Here is a 20,511-nt window from a genome sequence, read left to right on the forward strand (position 1 = left end):
GCCTCCAGTGTATATCGTTGTTGTTGCAGCACTCCCACGGGAACCCTTCAGTGGAGCTCGGTGGGCCGGAAGATATCAAATATGTCGTGAGTGATTACCTTGGACTTATCGACCGTAAAAAATGCCATAAAAAATGCCGGATGTGTGAGTTTTGTGGGATCTTTTCATATACTAATAATAGTTATTTAGTGATGTGGTAGTCTTTAGAACGGGGACACATGAAACTGAAAACAGACATTCCAAAGGAAGTTGAAATCAGACAAGCAAGAAGTTTGTTTATTTGTTTGTTGTTTAAAGTTGAACCCGACAATCCAGTGAATTATCTTGAGCGTCGATCCATACAATTGGGATACGATGACATGCATCAACCAAGTCAGCGAGCCTGACCACCCGATCCCGTTAGTCGCCTCTTACAAGCATAGTCGCCTCTTACGACAAGCATACTCGCCTCTTACGACAAGCATAGTCGCCTCTTACGACAAGCATGGGTTGCTGAAGACCAACTCTTACCCGAATCTCCACGGGTCCAGGCAAGAAGTAAAACTTCAGCGGCAGAGCCTGTGAGGGTGGACCGTCGGCTCGAGTATGAGGTTTGATATACCGAGGGTCCACTGTGTACAGATATTTACTTTTATTTCAGACAAAACAGGCGGGCGGCTTTGTGGTCGAAGAGGAGGGAAAGAAGAACTCGGGTACGTAGAAGTAGAAGCAGCTGGTGGAGGCCCCGCAACACTCCAGCAATTCTCCACACATGCTCTTTAGGCATCGGATGTCGTATAACTAGATATACTCGACTCGAATATCAGGAATATAGACAAAACATACAATTCAAGTCACATTTTACTCATCAACGCTTAGCCTGATATTTACGCTTATGAATAAAAGATCTTAAATTGCTTCCCAGCAAGGCTGTCGATACGATTGGGGCATTCGAACATTTTTCTCAAATACTACGTTTAGCTGGCTTCACTGGTACTCCAAACAGGGTGTGCGAACACTTATGGAAGGTATCGTAGCTCGGCTGTTAGCGTGTTCGTCACTTAGAAGATCCGGTTTTACTTCTCAAGTGGGTACATTGTTTGAATCTCATTCCTGGTGTCCCATATGTGATATTACTGGAATATTGTTAAACACTCACTCTCTCAATCGTTTACTCAATCGTTTACTCACTCACTCACTCAAGTGTGCTGTAGGTTATACCTGTCGCTGCACGTTTCTCTTCAACATATACTATTTTGAAACCTGACCCCGTGATGTACGCCTTCACAACATCGTAATGACACTGCCATGTTCAAAAAGAACCTTTCCTTGGCGTTTCTACAGGATTCACGACGCTTGCCTTCATGGTGATAATCGGGGACGCTGTTCACAACTTCGCCGACGGTCTGGCAGTGGGCGCCGCCTTCAGTCTCAGCGTCTCCAGCGGCATCAGCACCAGCATCGCCGTCTTCTGCCATGAACTGCCACACGAACTGGGTACATTTGTTTGTTTGTTGTTTGACGCCGCACTCAGCACTATTCCAGCTATATGACGGCGGTCTGTTAATAATCGAGTCTGGGCCAGACAATCCAGTGATTGACGTCATGAGCATCAATCTACGTAATTGGGATGCAATGACATGATTCACCCAAGTCTGCGAGCCTGACCATTAGTCGCCTCTTACGAAAAGCATAGCCGTCTCTTAAAAGAAGTATGGGTTGCTGAAGAACTATTCTACCCCTGATCTTCACCGGACACAGTAAAAAATACCGCGAATCTTAGAACATTGCTATTGAATGATAGCAAATACAATGTAGCACTCAGTTGTTTTCTTGTGGTACTGGAATAGTTTATACTGATAGGAAACTGAGAGGAAACTGATACATACTTATCCCCTTTGTATATTTTTGCTTGAAATGAAGCGTCAGGTCCATGGCAATATCAAGATTAACCAGTCAACCACCCGGAATGATGGGAAGATCGCTGTGACGAACTTAATAACAAACAGTATCCAACACCGAAATATTCACATGTATCGTTGGCTGCTTCATGCCTTGACTCAGTGAACACATGTTTAGCATCAGCGTTAATATATGTATCTTCTTTAGCATCAGCGTTAATATATGTATCTTCTCTCTGCCATAGGCGACTTCGCTGTGCTGCTGACGAGCGGGATGTCGTTCAAGAGGGCGCTGTTCTGGAACTTCTTGTCTGCCTTGACGGCGTTTATAGGACTTTACATCGGGCTCTCCATCTCTACAGACCCGCTGGTCCGACGGTGGATATTTACCGTCACAGCCGGGATGTTCATCTACATCGCCCTAGTCGACCTGGTCAGTAACGACATCAATTACGACTTGTTTCATGCGTTGTTGGAACTTTACGAGTTGCGGATGTATGACCCAGTATCTTGTCATGATAGCACATTGAGTGGGCGGGAGGGAGCAACTGCATCTTCCCGAGGCAAGGGAGGTAACTGACTGTAAAAGTCAAGTCAGGTAACGTCCTTGCGGAGGAACTGTGGATTTTGGGCATTCTGTTTTAAAGGTTGGAAGATGTAGCAAGTTGACCGGGGACATCTGCAAGGTGTTATTATCTGGACGTGAGTATTCAAATGTTGATGAATAACTTCGTGTATTTTCAGTTGCCGTCTCTTATCAACAACGTGACCAGACACCGGAAGTTATTGTTTGTGATGCACAACGTGGGGATATTGACTGGTTTCCTCGTCATGCTGCTCATCGCGTTCTATGAAGAAAAGATTACCATCTAAGGTGAGACGGACCTCGGTTTCACACCGTCTTCTAATCGTGCTACCCCCACCGCTTCTACTGCTGCTACTACTACTACTACTACTACGATGACGACTACTACGACTACTACAACTAATACTTAAAATTTCGGCGGATAATAGACTACTACTTCAACTACGACTTATATGAGGACCCGTCAAGATCCGGGTCTTCAGCAACCCATGCTGGTCGTTAGAGGCGACTAACGGGGTCAGGTGGTCGGGCTCGGTGACTTGGTTGATGCATGTCATCGTATCCAAATCGATGCTTATGATATCAATCACTAATTATCTGGTCCAGATTCGAGGATGTACACACCGCCAACACATAGCTGGAATATTGCTGAATGTAACGTTTAACAACAAACAAACAAACTAACTACTACTACTACTACTACTACTACTACTACCAAATAGATCGGGAGGTAAGGCTCGGTGATTTGGTTGATCGCGTGACATCGTATCCGATGGAGTGGATCGTTTTTTCATTATGTCAAACAGTAGTTGTCTGGTCCAGGCTGGCTTCGTATAGCTGGAATATAGCTGCGTGCCGCGTTAAATAATACACAGACACACGAAGGGCTGTGAAGTTGATCTCAGTCTGACGCGGACTTCATCGCGGGTACAAATGCCGTGCCTGGAGTCTATAACGTCATCACGGAGTGTATATTTTACGGGCGCCTCCCAGATATTGACTGGAGCCCGCCTGTGCGCCCATGGTATACATGGAGACTTCATATCGCCGATATTTTCTTAGACGTAATGCTGTTGGAAAAAAGTAAGAAAAGTTTCATGTTTTTGATGGTGTGTTTAGTGAAGGACTTGTTTAGATTAACCAGATGAAACGCCAGTTTGTGTGCGTCACCTGTTTTTAACATCACATTTTGCCATAGCAACTACGCAAATCACGAGCTCGTGGGACCGTTAGAATTGTCATCACAATAGGTTGAAATAACATGTCAGTAACTTGATATATCAGTTGGTTGGTATATCGGTAACGTCAGTTTATCAGTTATATTCTTTTTTTGCTATTACATACGTTGTTCATCGTTTTAGTAAAACTTTGTACTGCAAATTCGTTAAATAAGTATAGTTGGCTATATCAGTAGTTTGTTGTGTAAGCAGTATTGATGTAAGGTTGTTTTGTTGCAGGGATTAAGGACGAGACTGGACGTGGAGTATCGATGTTGGGTCACGTGGTGATGCAACCCGATAACTTGGCTCTAACAATACTTGTTATAAGATAAGATAAGATAATATTTTATTGCAGAAACGTTCCATTACGGGACAGATGCAATTTTAAAAGACAAGACATTATGATTTATATATACATATATACAGACATACATAATTTACATTCCTGTAGACACATACAGAAACAAAATAATCAATATTATATATTTTTATACATAAAGTGTCAACGGTTGATTATGAAAGGGTATTTATTGTTTGAAATTATAGATGTGGAAACAAATGCAGTTGATATTGACTGCTTCATTATTTGATAGGATGTATTGAAATAATTTGTCTCCATGACTGTAGTATATTTCTTTCTCGAGTGTGTTTAATACAGTGAAGTAAGTAATGTTTGTCGTTATCAATGATTGAACATGTAGAGCATAGCCTCTGATGTAGTGGGGTTGGTGGCTTTGTGTGTCTTCCAAGTTCAATATTTAATTTATGGTTACTTAATCTTAGTTTAGAAAAGTGGACTCGATATTTTTTTACTTTACAGTGACTGAGATAGGGTTCTAATTTTATTTCCTTTTTAACTATCCTATATGTCCTAAGTTTGTTTCCTGTGCCTCTTGTTGTATTTACATCTGAAGAGATTCCTTGAAGAGGGAGTTGAATTTAGGTTTGATTTTCTCTTTGAATATTGGTGATAGGAAAGTTGAAATACTCAAATTGTGTTTTCCTAAGAATAGATTTAGCTGGTATACCCATCCTAATCGTTTTTTCACCAAATATGTACTTTCTGTAAAAGCGTTCTGAAGTATTATGTTTTTGGAAGAACAGACATGGTGATAAAAATTTGCTATTTTGATTAATACTGTGTAGATAAGGGGGTAGAGTCCTAGTTCAGCTCGGCTTGCCCAGTTATGTGTTGTTTTGTTGACACCTAATATGGATTTACAAAATTTGAGCTGCAGTTTTTCGGGGATAAATGAATCAAAGTTGTTCAGGAGGATTGATTCTACACCCCAGATTTCACTATTATATAAAATTACTGGCTCGATTAATGTTTTAAATAGTTTGCAAGCAAGAGCTATTGGTATATCTTGGTTAAAAATGGTGGACTGAAGCTTGTGGTAGGCCCCTAGGCCTTTTTTCAAGAGCACTGTTTTTAAGTTTACCATTTGCTTCGAAGCGTATTCCTAAATAGTTATAACTATCTGTAACTAGTATTTTTGTATCACCTATGGTCCAAGTATTCTTTTCTTCTGTTTTAATTGATTGTCCAAACACTACAACATTTGTTTTATCACTATTAATCTTTAGGTTATTTGTGGCACAAAATACCTTTAGTCCATCAAATAACACTTGTAGATTTTGGGGGGAATCGGCAAATAGAACTTGTTATATATACTGACTGGAGAGTGCACCAAGGGGAGACAACTCCCGGTGAACCACATCCCTGTGACAAAAAGAACATCCTGGCCTACATTTCATAACATACATGGTGCTAGATAGGGCACTAACATACTGAACAGAACACGTTAGGCGTCATGAATATTTGGGGAATATTTGATGAAATTGTGTGCAAATAGATTCGTGTTTTGTAAATTTCTTTGTTCAGTATAGATAGGTAACATTGCAATTCACATGATAAACGAGGCTGGCTTCCTTGCGGATACAGGCGGATATTTACAGACACCAGGTGCATTCTGGGTAAGTGTCCGATAGCGTCCACAAGGAAGCTAGAAGATTAAAATCTCTGTTTTTTTGTCCCGTGTTAGTAGAATAAACATTGAAACATGTTTGAAACTCGGACGTAACGTGTGCCATACAGTGTGACTAGGTGACCCCCTGCAGTTTTGGGGGTGGGTGAGAGGGTGAGGGAGGGAGGGTGAGGTGGGGTGGGGAGACCGTGTATATGGCGGAAGGTGTCACCGTGTGCTAGTTCCATTTCATATATCCCCGTGCTATGGGTTTTCGGACTCTTAAGAAACATTTGTAATTTTCTCGTTAATCACAAGAACAACTGTAAACATCTCATTCACTTAAAAAAGACGACTTTATCTTAAAAAACCCAGATCATCATCTGTGTGACGCCACACTCCTTGTTATAGCGCGAGTCCTCGCTGTAAAGAGGGCCGTCCGATAACCCGTATACACCCCGTGTGACGATGCCTTGTGCCTGGATGCTGGGTGGTTGTGAACTCCGTGTTGGAGATACTGCTACTGTTGATGGTCCCGCCTCATCAGTTACTCTGCCACGGTTCTATGTGCATGTGTACTTTGGATACACGTACAATAGTACAACACAATATAATTGTATTCAGAATGTAGGCCTTCCACTCCACAATGCTCAGTACAAGCAGTTTATGTGATAAATAATAATACATTATCGTAATTGCCATTTCAAATGCGTACAAACAAAATACAACATACGGCTAACATCTCGGCAGTAACCTGTCCTCAGTGATCACTTCATATAATGTTTACCTTGAGAGATACCCTTACAAATTCAAGTGGCTTAGGGGCATTCACACGGTACAACTAATTGTATACAATTTGTTGCATGCAACACATTGCATCGTGTGAACTGCAAGTCGGTCCAACTTTTGACGTATGCATCTTGTTGGACGTGAGTTGTGCGAAATAGGGCATGCTCTATTTTCATGCGACTAGTTGTATACGACTAGTTGTATAATGCGAATGCCCCTTTAGAGTGCTTTGCTGTGTTTGAAACATCATTCGTAGATATGAAACAAATTCATCCTCAGTAAATACATTTAAAAACGTTACTCTATCCAATTCTTCCTTTAGATAAAACTGAAATATAAAATATACGGACCACACCAGGACATATGTCTGTAACATATGTATCAGAATGTTGTATATCCTCACAAAAGTGCATCTAGCCTTTTTGTTTTTTTGTTTGTTTGTTTGTTGTTTAACGTCGCACTCAGCAATATTCCAGCTATAAGACGGCGGTCTGGAAATAATCGACTCTGGACCAGACAATCCAGTGATTGACATCTTGAGCATCGATCCACACAATTGGGATACGTGACATGTTTCAACCAAGTCAGCGAGCCTGACCACCCGATCCCGTTAGTCGCCTCTTACGACAAGCACAGTCGCCTTTTACGTTAAGCATGGGTTGCTGAAGACCTTGGCTTCTGATTGTCCTGAATGCATAATATCTTACCTCATGCATGCACTAGAGTGCTAGGACTCAATGTTGTACATAATTATACAGGCTTTTAATACTACAGAACCACAGACACTGATTGGTGTGGAGTATTTTAAAGACAATTGTAAATACGTCCACACATTGGCCCTACTTACATTTGTACCTGAACACATCCTGTTTCATGTAAATGTCTGACGCCGCCAAGGCGATTTGTATTGTGTATAAATGCATATAAACATGTTCATTAACGAATGAATGTTGTAATATTGACGATTTTAAATGTTTACTCTTCCTGTATATTTAGTTTTCTCAATAAACAAATTTTGAAATCTTGAAAATACCAATGCCTTAACATGAGCAAGGGAGGTAACTCAGTTGAGTCTCAGTTCCTGCCCCATAGACTCGATGGGCGGGGTGATGTTCTGAATTATGTTTTCTACCGAGAATGGCGTAACACAGAAATTAAAAAGGACTGGACTAATTGTAAATTTATTTGAAACCCGACATTTGAAGGCAGATAGTGTCAGTCATCGATAACAACGATGCGACTTGGACAATATAAACTGAAGCAGTTGGGGGTGAGGTGAGGTAAGGTGAGGTGAGGTGAGGTGAGGTTTAACGTCGAGTTCAAGATTATTGCACTTATATAGAGACGTGCATGTATGTGTGTGTGTTTGTGTGGCTGCTTGTACTAGTCCGGACTGATGCCGATTTATAGTGCTAGCTCACTGAGATACCATGCCGCAGTTTCACATGAATACCCCACTCACACACAGTATACTGACTCCGAGCCGACCAGTCCTTGTTTTAGCCCTCTCAATGCCGAGCGCCAGACAGGGTAACAACAAGTACCATCTTTTAACGTCTTTTGGTATGACGCGGTCGGGGATCGAACCCCGTTCTCCGGGCGGATGCTCTACCACTAGACCACAGAGGCGGTCGGGGGTGAGGTGAGGTGAGGTGAGATGGGGTTTAACGTCGCGTTCAAGAGAAATACACTTACATATATACGTCCATGTAAGTACATGCCCGTGTGTGTATATGTAAGTGCGTATGTGCGTGGCTGCTTGTACTGGTCCGGACTTAAGCCTGTTTTATTGTATTAGATCACTGAGATGCCATGTCGAAGTTTAACATGGATGCAGTATACGGACCCCAAACCAGACAATCCAGTGACTGATATCATGAGTCACGTACGATGACAAGCTATTAGCGACGTCACCGAGCCTGATCACCCAATCCATGCCCCCAACATAGCTATTATCTAACCCGGACTTCCCACGGGTGTGCAAGAGAAGTATTTGTGTCGTATTTCATGTATTTAATTACAATATATATCGTACAGGACACACCCCGTGTCTTTCTAAACAAATACGGAAAATTCACACACATTATTTACGAATGATATTTTATTTTGTAGTGTACAAGTATTTGTTTATTTATCAGTTATCATGCTCAATTCACGTGTACTGTTTCAAATAATATCAGTAATCGTATATAGTTAATAATCGAAGAATAGTTACGTGACGAAATGTGTTCACAGTAGGGGAAATCATCACTGGAGTCAGCATGTCGCCATCAAAATAGGGCTTGTTTACTGTAAGGTGGTCGAAGGTCGCGTAGCAACATAATCACAGTCAAACAGTCCCTATTATAGCAGTACGATTTGTAAAGGTGCACTTTTAGTTTGCTTGTTCTCTGTAAGGGGCGTATCTACACCCCGGGTGCGACCCGGCGATGTACGCCCCATCCCCGTCCGAGTCTCTGTTCTACTGACTTCAATTTGGGGCGTATGGGGCGTATCTACACCCCGGGTGCGACCCGGCGATGTACGCCCCATCCCCGTCCGGGTCATTGTTCTTCTGACCTCCATTTGGGGCGTATTTACACCCTGGATGAGACCCGGCGATGTACGCCCCATCCCCTTCCGAGTCATTGTTGTTCTGACTTCCATCTGGGGCGTATGGAGCGTATCTACACCCTGGGTGGGACCCGGCGATGCACGGTCCGACATCTCTTCCAGTGGTTTGATCAGTTGACACACCCTGCTGAGAGATAAGCACAAAACATCGGACTGAAAAATGGAAAAGCAGAATACCTGCAATGTAAGTAACAACATATATCTCCTTCGTAGCTATTGCACGTGGCGGATCGATAATCGACCATCGGCGACTGAGTTGATAATGAGGTAAGCTTGGGAGCTGAAGAAAGTTTGTTTGTTTGTTTGTTGCTTAAACGCCGCGCTAAGCAATATTCCTGCTATATGACGGCACTCTGTAAATAATCGAGTCTGGACAAGACAATCCAGTGATTGACATCTTGAGGATCAACCAAGTCAGCGAGCCTGACTACCAGACTCCGTTAATCGCCTCTTACGACAAGCACGGGTTGCTGAAGGCCTATTCTCTGCCCGCATCTTCACGGGTCGTGAATCAATTTGTGGACGAAATCGCTATGAACGTGGTATTTGGACAACTGTTTTTGTTTTTTCTAGTATACGTCGACAGTGAACATGTAAACAGGGTTGGGAGGCGATGTTGAAGTCACTTCAGCGATTTAAAGTACCTGCATCACTTTGAGCTTTCATCGTGATATGCCTGGAATACTGTTCAAAGCGGCGTTAAACCGACCTCACCCACTCACTCACTCATCGTGATATGCCTGGAATACTGTACAAAGCGGCATTAACCCACCTCACCCACTCACTCACTCATCGTGATATGCCTGGAATACTGTTCAAAGCGGAGTTAAACCCACCTCACCCACTCACTCACTCATCGTGATATGCCTGGAATACTGTTCAAAGCGGAGTTAAACCCACCTCACCCACTCACTCACTCATCGTGATATGCCTGGAATACTGTACAAAGCGGCGTTAACCCACCTCACCCACTCACTCACTCATCGTGATATGCCTGGAATACTGTTCAAAGCGGAGTTAAACCCACCTCACCCACTCACTCACTCATCGTGATATGCCTGGAATACTGTTCAAAGCCGAGTTAAACCCACCTCACCCACTCACTCACTCATCGTGATATGCCTGGAATACTGTACAAAGCGGCGTTAAACCCACCTCACCCACTCACTCACTCATCGTGATATGCCTGGAATACTGTACAAAGCGGCGTTAACCCACCTCACCCACTCACTCACTCATCGTGATATGCCTGGAATACTGTTCAAAGCGGAGTTAAACCCACCTCACCCACTCACTCACTCATCGTGATATGCCTGGAATACTGTTCAAAGCGGAGTTAAACCCACCTCACCCACTCACTCACTCATCGTGATATGCCTGGAATACTGTTCAAAGCGGAGTTAAACCCACCTCACCCACTCACTCACTCATCGTGATATGCCTGGAATACTGTTCAGAGCGGAGTTAAACCCACCTCACCCACTCACTCACTCATCGTGATATGCCTGGAATACTGTTCAAAGCGGAGTTAAACCCACCTCACCCACTCACTCACTCATCGTGATATGCCTGGAATACTGTACAAAGCGGCGTTAACCCACCTCACCCACTCACTCACTCATCGTGATATGCCTGGAATACTGTTCAAAGCGGAGTTAAACCCACCTCACCCACTCACTCACTCATCGTGATATGCCTGGAATACTGTTCAAAGCCGAGTTAAACCCACCTCACCCACTCACTCACTCATCGTGATATGCCTGGAATACTGTACAAAGCGGCGTTAAACCCTACTCACCCACTCACTCACTCATCGTGATATGCCTGGAATACTGTACAAAGCGGCGTTAACCCACCTCACCCACTCACTCACTCATCGTGATATGCCTGGAATACTGTTCAAAGCGGAGTTAAACCCACCTCACCCACTCACTCACTCATCGTGATATGCCTGGAATACTGTTCAAAGCGGAGTTAAACCCACCTCACCCACTCACTCACTCATCGTGATATGCCTGGAATACTGTTCAAAGCGGAGTTAAACCCACCTCACCCACTCACTCACTCATCGTGATATGCCTGGAATACTGTTCAGAGCGGAGTTAAACCCACCTCACCCACTCACTCACTCATCGTGATATGCCTGGAATGCTGTACAAAGCGGCGTTAACCCACCTCACCCACTCACTCACTCATCGTGATATGCCTGGAATACTGTAAAAAGCGGAGTTAAACCCACCTCACTCACCCACTCACTCACTCATCGTGATATGCCTGGAATACTGTACAAAGCGGAGTTAAACCCACCTCACTCACTCACTCACTCACATCATCGATAACATCAGTACAACTCCCGATTCTTAACTCGGTCAACAGAGGAGAAAACTGACTACAAAATACACATCATGTACTGAAATAATTTCATATTTTACTGTAATGAATACTTTATCAGAAAAACAGCTTGCAGTCTGTTATATTTAAATTACAATGAACACAACGGAATAGCCCTAGTCAGACGGTGCTCGAGATTTTAACGACATTTATTCCATATATTCTGATTTAAATATGTGTGATTATTCTGCGGCGCTAAATGTCCTTAATACCCAGCCGACATTGCCACTCAGCAGATACGAAAAAGAACTAACAGACAGGATGACCAACCTTCGCGACGGACCTGGTGGTTTTCGACTGGGAACTCATGTTGATCCTGAAAAGCCGCGACAGCGCAGTCGAAAACTGACGAGGTTCAATCGATGTCGACCCAGCACAGACTACCAGCTAGCTGGCTATCCCGGGTGTTTTTAATACTATTTCACGTGAATCAAACTGCCTTATTAGCATTATTGCAAAACACCCACACAGAGCAGATCGTGACATTTGCAAATTTCTAAGTGCATTATTTTAATGAAAAAGACTGACTTCTCATAGACAAATAAGAAATTAATTGCACTGGTTTGTATATCGTGGGCCTTGGTTTCTGCTGCGCAAGGGAACGTTCGAGAAACTGCCGAGGTAAGCAGCCATGACTCAGACAGGCGAGGCATGTTTACCAGAGTCAGCAATCGATGTCAGCTATTTTTATACGCTGCTTCATTCAATCTCGTTATAAAAACATATTTCTCCCGCTATAGCGCGGATAGGCAATTCAACTATCTTTCAGTGTAAAGAGAATGAAAAATCCTTTAAACAGTGTTTGTAACCATATCTAACGAAAAATTACTTTCATGCTTCAAACGTTTGTGTGAAAAAACCCATACCTCTGTAGCAGTATTATTTACATCTCACTTCGTTCATCTGGCGAATACCAGGCAATAAACAGACGTTCCCAAGTTCATTTGTTTGACTGACTGTTAACACAAACCCTTCTAATGCCTCACGTCATCTTCTTGTCACATCACAATGAACTGTCAGGCGCAGACATGGCAGCGTTCCGTACACAAGTGAACATCTACTACTACGACTAATTCGACTACTACGACGACTACGGCTACAAATACGGAAACTTGTGAATATCGGAGTTAGTATAGGTCTTCAGCAACCCATGCTTGTCGTCAGAGACGACGTATGGGATCAGGGGATCAGACCAGCTGACCTGGTTGCTGCGTGTCAACGTATCCGAATTGATGTCAATCACTGGATTGTCTGGTCCAGATTTGATTACCTACAGACTGTCGTCATATAGCTGGAATATTGTTCAGTGCGTAGTTAAACACACCACGTGAATAGCATTTAAGGCATTGATCTTTTTACACGTGCCTTTGAAGCAGAAATATTCACTGTTAACATAATGTTGCATAATGTTTTCATGTGATTCTGAGTAAGAACTTATAAATATTGCATAATACATTATTATTGTTCCCCTAATGTCAACAGGGGGCACGGGTGGCCCAGTCGTCTAAGGCTCCGCGATTTGCTGTGCAGAGTTGCCTCCCTTGGGCACGCCAGAAACCTATGATTGTGGGTTCGAATCCCGGTTCGCCCCGATTATGTTTCTAGGTTTGCCAGCACCATACCCGTGCTCGTGGGTTTCACCAAAGTGGTAAACGTGTGAGACCTGCATCACTTCGGGATTTCCTCCCACATTAAGCTGACACGCTGCGATATAACTGGAATACAGTTAAAAGCGGCGTTAAACCCAACTCACTCACTCACTCGGAGTAAACATGACCTCTCTTCATTTTGATGTCTGTCATGTTAACGTTTCACGCCCGACAACATTTTCGGAAACGAACATAAAATATTCACCAAACATTGTTTTTAAAAACAACACTTGTTCCAGAAGGTAATTTGCCACAGGCCGTACATTTATCGAACAAGAAATGTTAGTGTTACATTCCTGAAAATAGTGTGCAAGTCTCTCTTACTGACTATAATGTACCACACAACTGTTAACAGGGATGCTACTATAGATTTACTATTTACAAGTCAATAAAGCGCAACGTGAAGTGAAGAAGTTAACTCTGTCAAACCATGTGGCGCCACAGCCGACCCAGGTCGATGCTTACACACACACACACACACAGACACGCACGCACGCAAGCACACACACGCACACACGCACGCACGCACAGACACACGCACACACACACACGCTTGCACGCACGCACGCAAGCAGGCAGGCACACAGCCAGGCCCGCACGCAGCCACGCACCCAAACGCACAACACATTTTGTCTGAGTCGGTAATGGCGCCACAATTGGCAACGTAGAGTTCGTACCTTCATCATGTCAAACACGTACACATGCGGGTTCGAATTCCTGATGTAAGTACTTGGGTTGACATCACCATACCGCAGAAAACAACGTGGTAAACGGCCTGGACCTGCAACACTTCGGGCTGCCCCTATAAGCTGACACGCTGTCTCATATTTGTCTCTGTGATTTAAGTGTAACTGGAACCCTTTGTGAAACCAACACTTTGTCTCTGTGATTTAAGTGTAACTGGAACCCTTTGTGAAACCAACACTTTGTCTCTGTGTTTTAAGTGTCATTGTTGCTGTTTGTGAAACCACACTTTGTCTCTGTGATTTAAGTATATTTGGCGCCCTCAGTGAAGCAACTCTTTGTCTCGTCTCTGTGATTTAAGTTTAATTGGCGCCAGCTTGGACCCTCGCAATTCACAACCCAACACAGGTATTCCAATATACTTGTAGCTTTACTTCTCAGTAATGGTCAAACAACATGTGAGGAGAAGACGACACAAGCCAAGGGAGGTAACTCTCCCACTACCTAGGCAGTCTGCCGCTAAACATAAACAACGGTCGCCAACCACACTGGCGCAACCTCCTTTTTTCTTTGTAACACATTACCTGATATGGGTTACTATTAAAGACTCATACTGTCATAAACAATACCCAAAATAACTGGTCACAATAAAACTTAAAACCTGATGTAGATATCCTTGACATCACGTGATATAAGCTGATACGACACCATAACTATAGTCTAAATGCGAAAAGGTATCCAGACACAGTTGATGGACATAGCAACATAAACATGTTAGAAATCGGTTACATAGTCATTGAGGTGTTGAGGTGGTCGCCGTGCACGGATTGACCTCCTTTGTGCACTGACTGGAGTTGAATACACGGTATCATCAGTGTCATCTGTATACACAATGTCATTGTCACTAACATTTTCACGCAAGGAGTCCTGATTATCAAGAGGAGGATGTTCTGGTGGGTTGACTAAAATGTCTTGGTCATGGTATGGTTCATTTAGCACTGGGGGAACGATGGGAAGGGTAGGTGGTTCAGTCCTTTGGGGAACAGTATCTATCTCACCATCAGAAGACTCATCGCACACATATTGCTGAGGAAGTCCACTTGACCGTTCATGTTGACATGGAACTCTGAAGCACTCTGATTTTTTTACTCTATATGATGTGCTTCGAAGTTGGGAACCCACAAACTTCTGAATGTTGCACCATTCACCATCGTTAACAACCACAAGGTATCGATCTCGTGACCGTGATTTATTACGATCTGCATGTAGATATACCAGGTCACCAATGCTGATGTTAGGGGTGGGCAGGCTTGGGATATGGGCTTTAGACATCTCACTGTGTAGGTGATTGGTAGTTCGCCGGTGATGTTGGTCAAGGATCAATTTTCTGTCTCCAACGGGTATTTGGTGGTTGTTAAATTGATCTCTTTGTGTCCACATTTCCCTGGCGGATAACCCTCTGGATCTGATGCGAGAATTTAGTTGAGCAGTGGCTATAGCTAGGGTTATAGGTGTGACCGACCCCCCCAAAGGATCAATTTTTAACAATTCCAGCTCCAGCTCTTGAATAGCTCGCTTGGCTACGGGATTCTTGTTCTTGTTCTTTATTCGACCAATTTCAATGCAAAGACGTTGACTTCGGAGAAGGTCATCTTGAACTAAGGCCTTAAACCCTGGAGCTGGGTCAGTTCTGATGACCGCCGGGGGTCCATCTAATGGTCTCATCTCAACACTTAGGCGAATCAAAGCCTCACGTAGGGTTCCCTTTTGTTCATTTTCAATGGCACATGTACAGGTGAAAGATGTGACACATTCTCTCAACACAAGTATGAGTTGTCGTTCTCTTTTTATTACATCTGCAGCAAACGCGGCTCCAATGATCTCTGGGGGATCAGTAGATGACTGAGCCACAACTGTGTGGGGAACCTGTTGAAGAGATGTACAGTGATAACATCCGCTTGAAACTTTAGTTATTGCTTGATCCATGTCCAAAGCATAGAAGTAGCGGTTCACAACGAGTTTCAACTGGTGGGCAGAAGGATGATTTAACTGGATGTGCATTGCAGTCAGTAATCCATCCAAGACTTGTCGTGGAATGACGATGCACTCTCTGATGGTAACAAGGGGCTCATTTCTTTGAATCACCAACACACCATCTTTGGCGATGGTCACAGACTGTAGATAACGTTTTACGTCTTTAACATCAGTTTGTTTCTTGGATGGGCGAGTGCCCTGTATGAGATGAGCATGTGTGCGTCTGAGATCAGAACACTCTGACTGGATGGCGAGCCATGCATTCCTGTTGGTGTATGGCAGTTTAGATTTCCCTGACATGATGTCCTGAACAGAAGTACCACGTACCGTACAGTCCTCAGTTTGACGAATGAATGAGCAAATCTGACACAGGGGCTCGTCACACTTGGATGCATTTCTACTGGCAAAATCAGATGGAATATTTGCAGAACCACTGAGATGGCGAACAGAGGCCTGGTATCTACTCACTGTCGACAAAAAGGTAGACACTCTGGGGCTTGCTGAAAACTCTCCACGACACAACTTTTCATATGCTTGAACACATGGTTTACTGTCAGTCAGGATACATGCTTGTAGGCTTGACTGTACAAGGTAAGGACTAAAGTGCTTGGTGGCAACAGCTATAGATAGTGCTTCTATTTCACACGGTAGCCATGTCATTTGACGCTGGCGCAGTTTGGCACTGAAGAAACCAGCGAGGAGAGTACTGTTGTTCCTTGTAATGTAGAGAGTAGCACCTATGCCATGGTTTTTCACTGCTCCATCTGTAACGATCCATAGTTGGTCATCCTTTCGAGGAAGAACAATGGTTTTATGTGAGGATAGTGCAGATTGAGCATTTCCAAAGGCACAGATAAGTACCTCTGACCAAACTATTCTCTCTGCTGAAGGACGTCCAGCTTGAAGAGTGTCCAATGGACCCAATAGTCCAGCACAACCTGGTATTACCCGGGCTAACACTTTGTAGGCTCCTATAAACGACCTCAAACCCTTGACCGTAGATGGACGGGTGCAACTAGAGAGGGTGGAAATTCTGTGAGGACTTGCTTGAATTGAGCCATTTTTCCAAATCCATCCTAAGATGGTCACACTAGAAGGGCCGACAGTAGTCTTGGCAGCTGAAAGCTTTAATCCATTGAATTGCAAGGCCTGTAGAACACGTCGCCAGTTGTTCAGAAGCTCGTCTACGGTATTACCTCCACAATATAAGTCATCTGCCAACTTGGCCACTGATCCTTCCTTGAGCAAGTGCCCAAGCACACGACACATCAATTCTTCTAACGCAGTTTCAGAGCCCGGCATGCCCATGGCTGATCGGGCATAAACACGGACTCCACGGAAGGGAGTGGCCACACCACAATATTTCATTGATCCACGTGACAGGGGTATTTGGTAAAAAGCATTTGTCAAATCTGTGGTTATGATGTACTTCCATGCAGCTATCTGGCGTAATGTAGAATCAACATCAGGCATGAGTGATGGTTGTGGTTTACTATACCGCCCCACATCTGTGAATGCTGTAACCAGACGAAATCCACCATTTGACTTCTTGACAAGGAAGGATGGATTTAAATATTCCACTGATATCCCCACATCTTCAGGCTTGACGAAGACACCAATGTCCTCAAGCTCATCGAATTTGTCTTGCAACTCTACAAGTTTGTCACGTGAGTATTGTGGGACTCGTCCCTTGCGTTGAGGGGGTTGGACAGGACCCATGTTGACAACTGCCTTGAATGGGCCAGATTTTCCATTATATCCATGGACATGTGGATTAAACACATCATCGTACTCCTTTATGAGGGCGTGGAAACTGTTGCGAGTGTCTGGTGTGAACTGGTTATCTGGGTCAATGCGTACCTGTTCTGAACAATTGACCTTGCATGTAGTAGTGGACTGTCTGAGAGGAATGCTTTCTGATTGACTATCGACCATCTCGGTCCCAGAGTTTGGGATGGTGAATACTTGTTGAACCTGGCAAAAGTGCTCATGCTTCTTGAGGACAAGAGGCTCTTTGGTGTCATTAGGAATTCTAATCTTCCCTGAAACGCTGGACACTATATCTGGTGTTGGCCATTCTTTGTGGTCTTTGAATAAATCACCTGTTAGACGTGGTTCCACTGCGAATGTGTCATCTGAGTGGATCAGGTCATCCGGGAGTGATAACTCTATGAAATCGCCAGGCCAGATTGTTGTAGGGGACTTAGGCGCTCGTAAGACATGTGCACGTCTTACTGTATGGTGTGACGAGTGGGTTTCTTGGTTGCCGTACTGGAAGGTGGTTCCATCTCCAAGTGTAATTTGGCGCTTAGCTGGGCGAACGGCAACATCATTTATTTCCATGAACGGTGTTCCTGCAAGCAACTCGACATCAAGGTTCTCCACAACAAGGCCCTCGAAAATAAAATCCTTATTGTCACGGCTGAGAGTTACTCGTGTTTCACCAACAATATGGAGTGGGGATGAACCATCAGCCTGATGGGCAGATTGTGAACTTTTGGTGACTTCAATGCCGAGTCTCCTGGCAGTAGTATGACTGATCATATTACCTGTAGCTCCACTGTCGAGGGTAAGACATATGACATTATGACCATAAAATGCGTTCATATATGGAGACTGACGTACACTGACTCTATTGACTGAAGCATTGTTTACACTTGAGGCAGTAACGGGAGGTGTAGATACTGTGTCTGTATGAGGGGACTGTCCATCTTCATCCTCTGACTCATCCAGGATGCTAGCTATTTGACGTGCCTTAGCCATGTATTTTCTGTCTTGATCAGGTAAGTATGAACATTCACTGAGAAAGTGATTGTCATTAGGACGACCAGCTGTGTGACAGAGGGGACACATTTTTGAGGTTGACTGGTTACGACGTTTATTGGATGTCTGCTGTATGCGAGGTCTAAAATTAGATCTTTGACTGAAGTTGTTTGCTCTAGTGGTAGCAGTCCTCATGACCTTGGCATCCTCAGATGAATGTATTTCATCTAACAGGGAATTGAGTGCCTGTGATATCTCAGGTTTAATTGACGCTAGAGTACGGGATCTCAGTTCCATTCCATATCGTTGCTTCACCAGCTTGGGCAAATCAGGATGGATAAGGCGCAACCAAGTCAGGATAATAATGTTCTCTAACGTAGGTGTTAATTCCTCATCCTCGCCAATCGCCTCTCCATGATGAGTGATTCCGCCATTTTGTCTGAGCAGATTATCTTCCATAAATGCAGACAGGCGCTGGTAAAGATCCTCTGGTCGCTCCTCAGGTTGGAGATGTATGTCACACAAATCAAGAAAATGTGCACCAGATGACTGGAAGCCGTAGTGTAGTCTGATAGTCTGCCAGATACTTGAAATCGATACTGAACTTTTCACAATGGTGTTCCTGGCAATTACAGGACAATAATTGGCGATTTGGCCCAACATTAACTCGAGTGATGTTACCTTTTGCGCTGCCGTCTTGCGTTGAGCTCCAGCAACGTCTTCCCCATCATTTTCAAATCCTCGTAACGGGGTTGCACGTGTACGTTTTCCCCACGTGATGCCGTCAGCAAGAAATGTTGCAAAATTCGTGTCCAGTGATAACGTATATAGTAGGTTTTGTTTCCAATTCTCAAACGAATTAACAGTTTCATGTTTCGTGAGAGACCACTGTTTCGGTGCTCTGTGAGTGTTTGCCATGATGTTATGCTAGTAGGCCTACTTGAAATACCCGCGCTATCGTGGCGATGTCGACCAGGTAGATTGCACACTTATTCGTGTAGTAACTGCGAAAGTCAGGTTAAGTGCCGTGTTCAGAGATGCGGATGATCGTCTCCGCTGCCACCACGCCAGCTTGGACCCTCGCAATTCACAACCCAACACAGGTATTCCAATATACTTGTAGCTTTACTTCTCAGTAATGGTCAAACAACATGTGAGGAGAAGACGACACAAGCCAAGGGAGGTAACTCTCCCACTACCTAGGCAGTCTGCCGCTAAACATAAACAACGGTCGCCAACCACACTGGCGTGGTGCCCTTTGTGAAAGCAACACTTTGTGATTAATATAAGTGTCATTGTTGCTCTTTGTGAAACCAACACCTTGTCTCTGTGATTTAAGTTTATTTGGCGCCCTTTGTGAAAGCAACACTTTGTCTCTGTGATTTAAATTTATTTGGTGCCCTTTGTGAAAGCAACACTTTGTCTCTGTGGTTTAAGTTTATTTGGTGCCCTTTGTGAAAGCAACACTTTGTCTCTGTGATTTAAGTTTATTTGGTGCCCTTTGTGAAAGCAACACTTTGTCTCTGTGATTTAAGTTTATTTGGTGCCCTTTGTGAAAGCAACACTTTGTCTCTGTGATTTAAGTTTATTTGGTGCCCTTTGTGAAAGCAACACTTTGTCTCTGTGATTTAAGTTTATTTGGTGCCCTTTGTGAAAGCAACACTTTGTCTCTGTGATTTAAGTTTATTTGGTGCCCTTTGTGAAAGCAACACTTTGTCTCTGTGATTTAAGTTTATTTGGTGCCCTTTGTTAAAGCAACACTTTGTCTCTGTGATTTTAGTTTATTTGGTGCCCTTTGTGAAAGCAACACTTTGTCTCTGTGATTTAAGTTTATTTGGCGCCCTTTGTGAAAGCAACACTTTGTCTCTGTGATTTAAGTTTATTTGGTGCCCTTTGTGAAACCCACACTTTGTGATTAAGTGTCATTGTTGCTCT

General features: G+C 43.7%; 2 protein-coding genes across 2 annotated transcripts in view; one reads left to right on the forward strand and one right to left on the reverse strand.

Moving 5' to 3' along the window:
- Positions 1-5,402, forward strand: part of LOC124136779 (zinc transporter ZIP12-like) — a 49,258-nt gene extending 43,856 nt beyond the window's left edge. Inside the window, exons 10-16 of the mRNA XM_048380526.1 lie at positions 30-86; positions 641-692; positions 1,324-1,476; positions 2,126-2,313; positions 2,625-2,754; positions 3,924-4,002; positions 5,347-5,402. Coding sequence (XP_048236483.1) covers positions 30-86; positions 641-692; positions 1,324-1,476; positions 2,126-2,313; positions 2,625-2,753 — 579 coding nt within the window. The 3' untranslated portion in view covers position 2,754; positions 3,924-4,002; positions 5,347-5,402. The remainder of the gene's footprint in view (positions 1-29; positions 87-640; positions 693-1,323; positions 1,477-2,125; positions 2,314-2,624; positions 2,755-3,923; positions 4,003-5,346) is intronic.
- Positions 5,403-8,523: 3,121 nt separating this feature from the next.
- Positions 8,524-11,815, reverse strand: LOC124136850. The gene is made up of 2 exons (XM_046502898.1): positions 11,717-11,815; positions 8,524-9,182 (listed from the first exon to the last, which is right to left on the reverse strand). The coding sequence occupies exons 1-2, from the start codon at positions 11,753-11,755 to the stop codon at positions 8,913-8,915; spliced, it is 309 nt and encodes a 102-aa protein (XP_046358854.1). The 5' UTR covers positions 11,756-11,815; the 3' UTR covers positions 8,524-8,912.
- Positions 11,816-20,511: the final 8,696 nt, after the last annotated feature.

The sequence above is a fragment of the Haliotis rufescens genome, unplaced genomic scaffold (genome assembly GCF_023055435.1).
Source record: "Haliotis rufescens isolate VD_foot unplaced genomic scaffold, xgHalRufe1.0.p SCAF_31, whole genome shotgun sequence".
Lineage (NCBI taxonomy): Eukaryota > Metazoa > Mollusca > Gastropoda > Lepetellida > Haliotidae > Haliotis > Haliotis rufescens.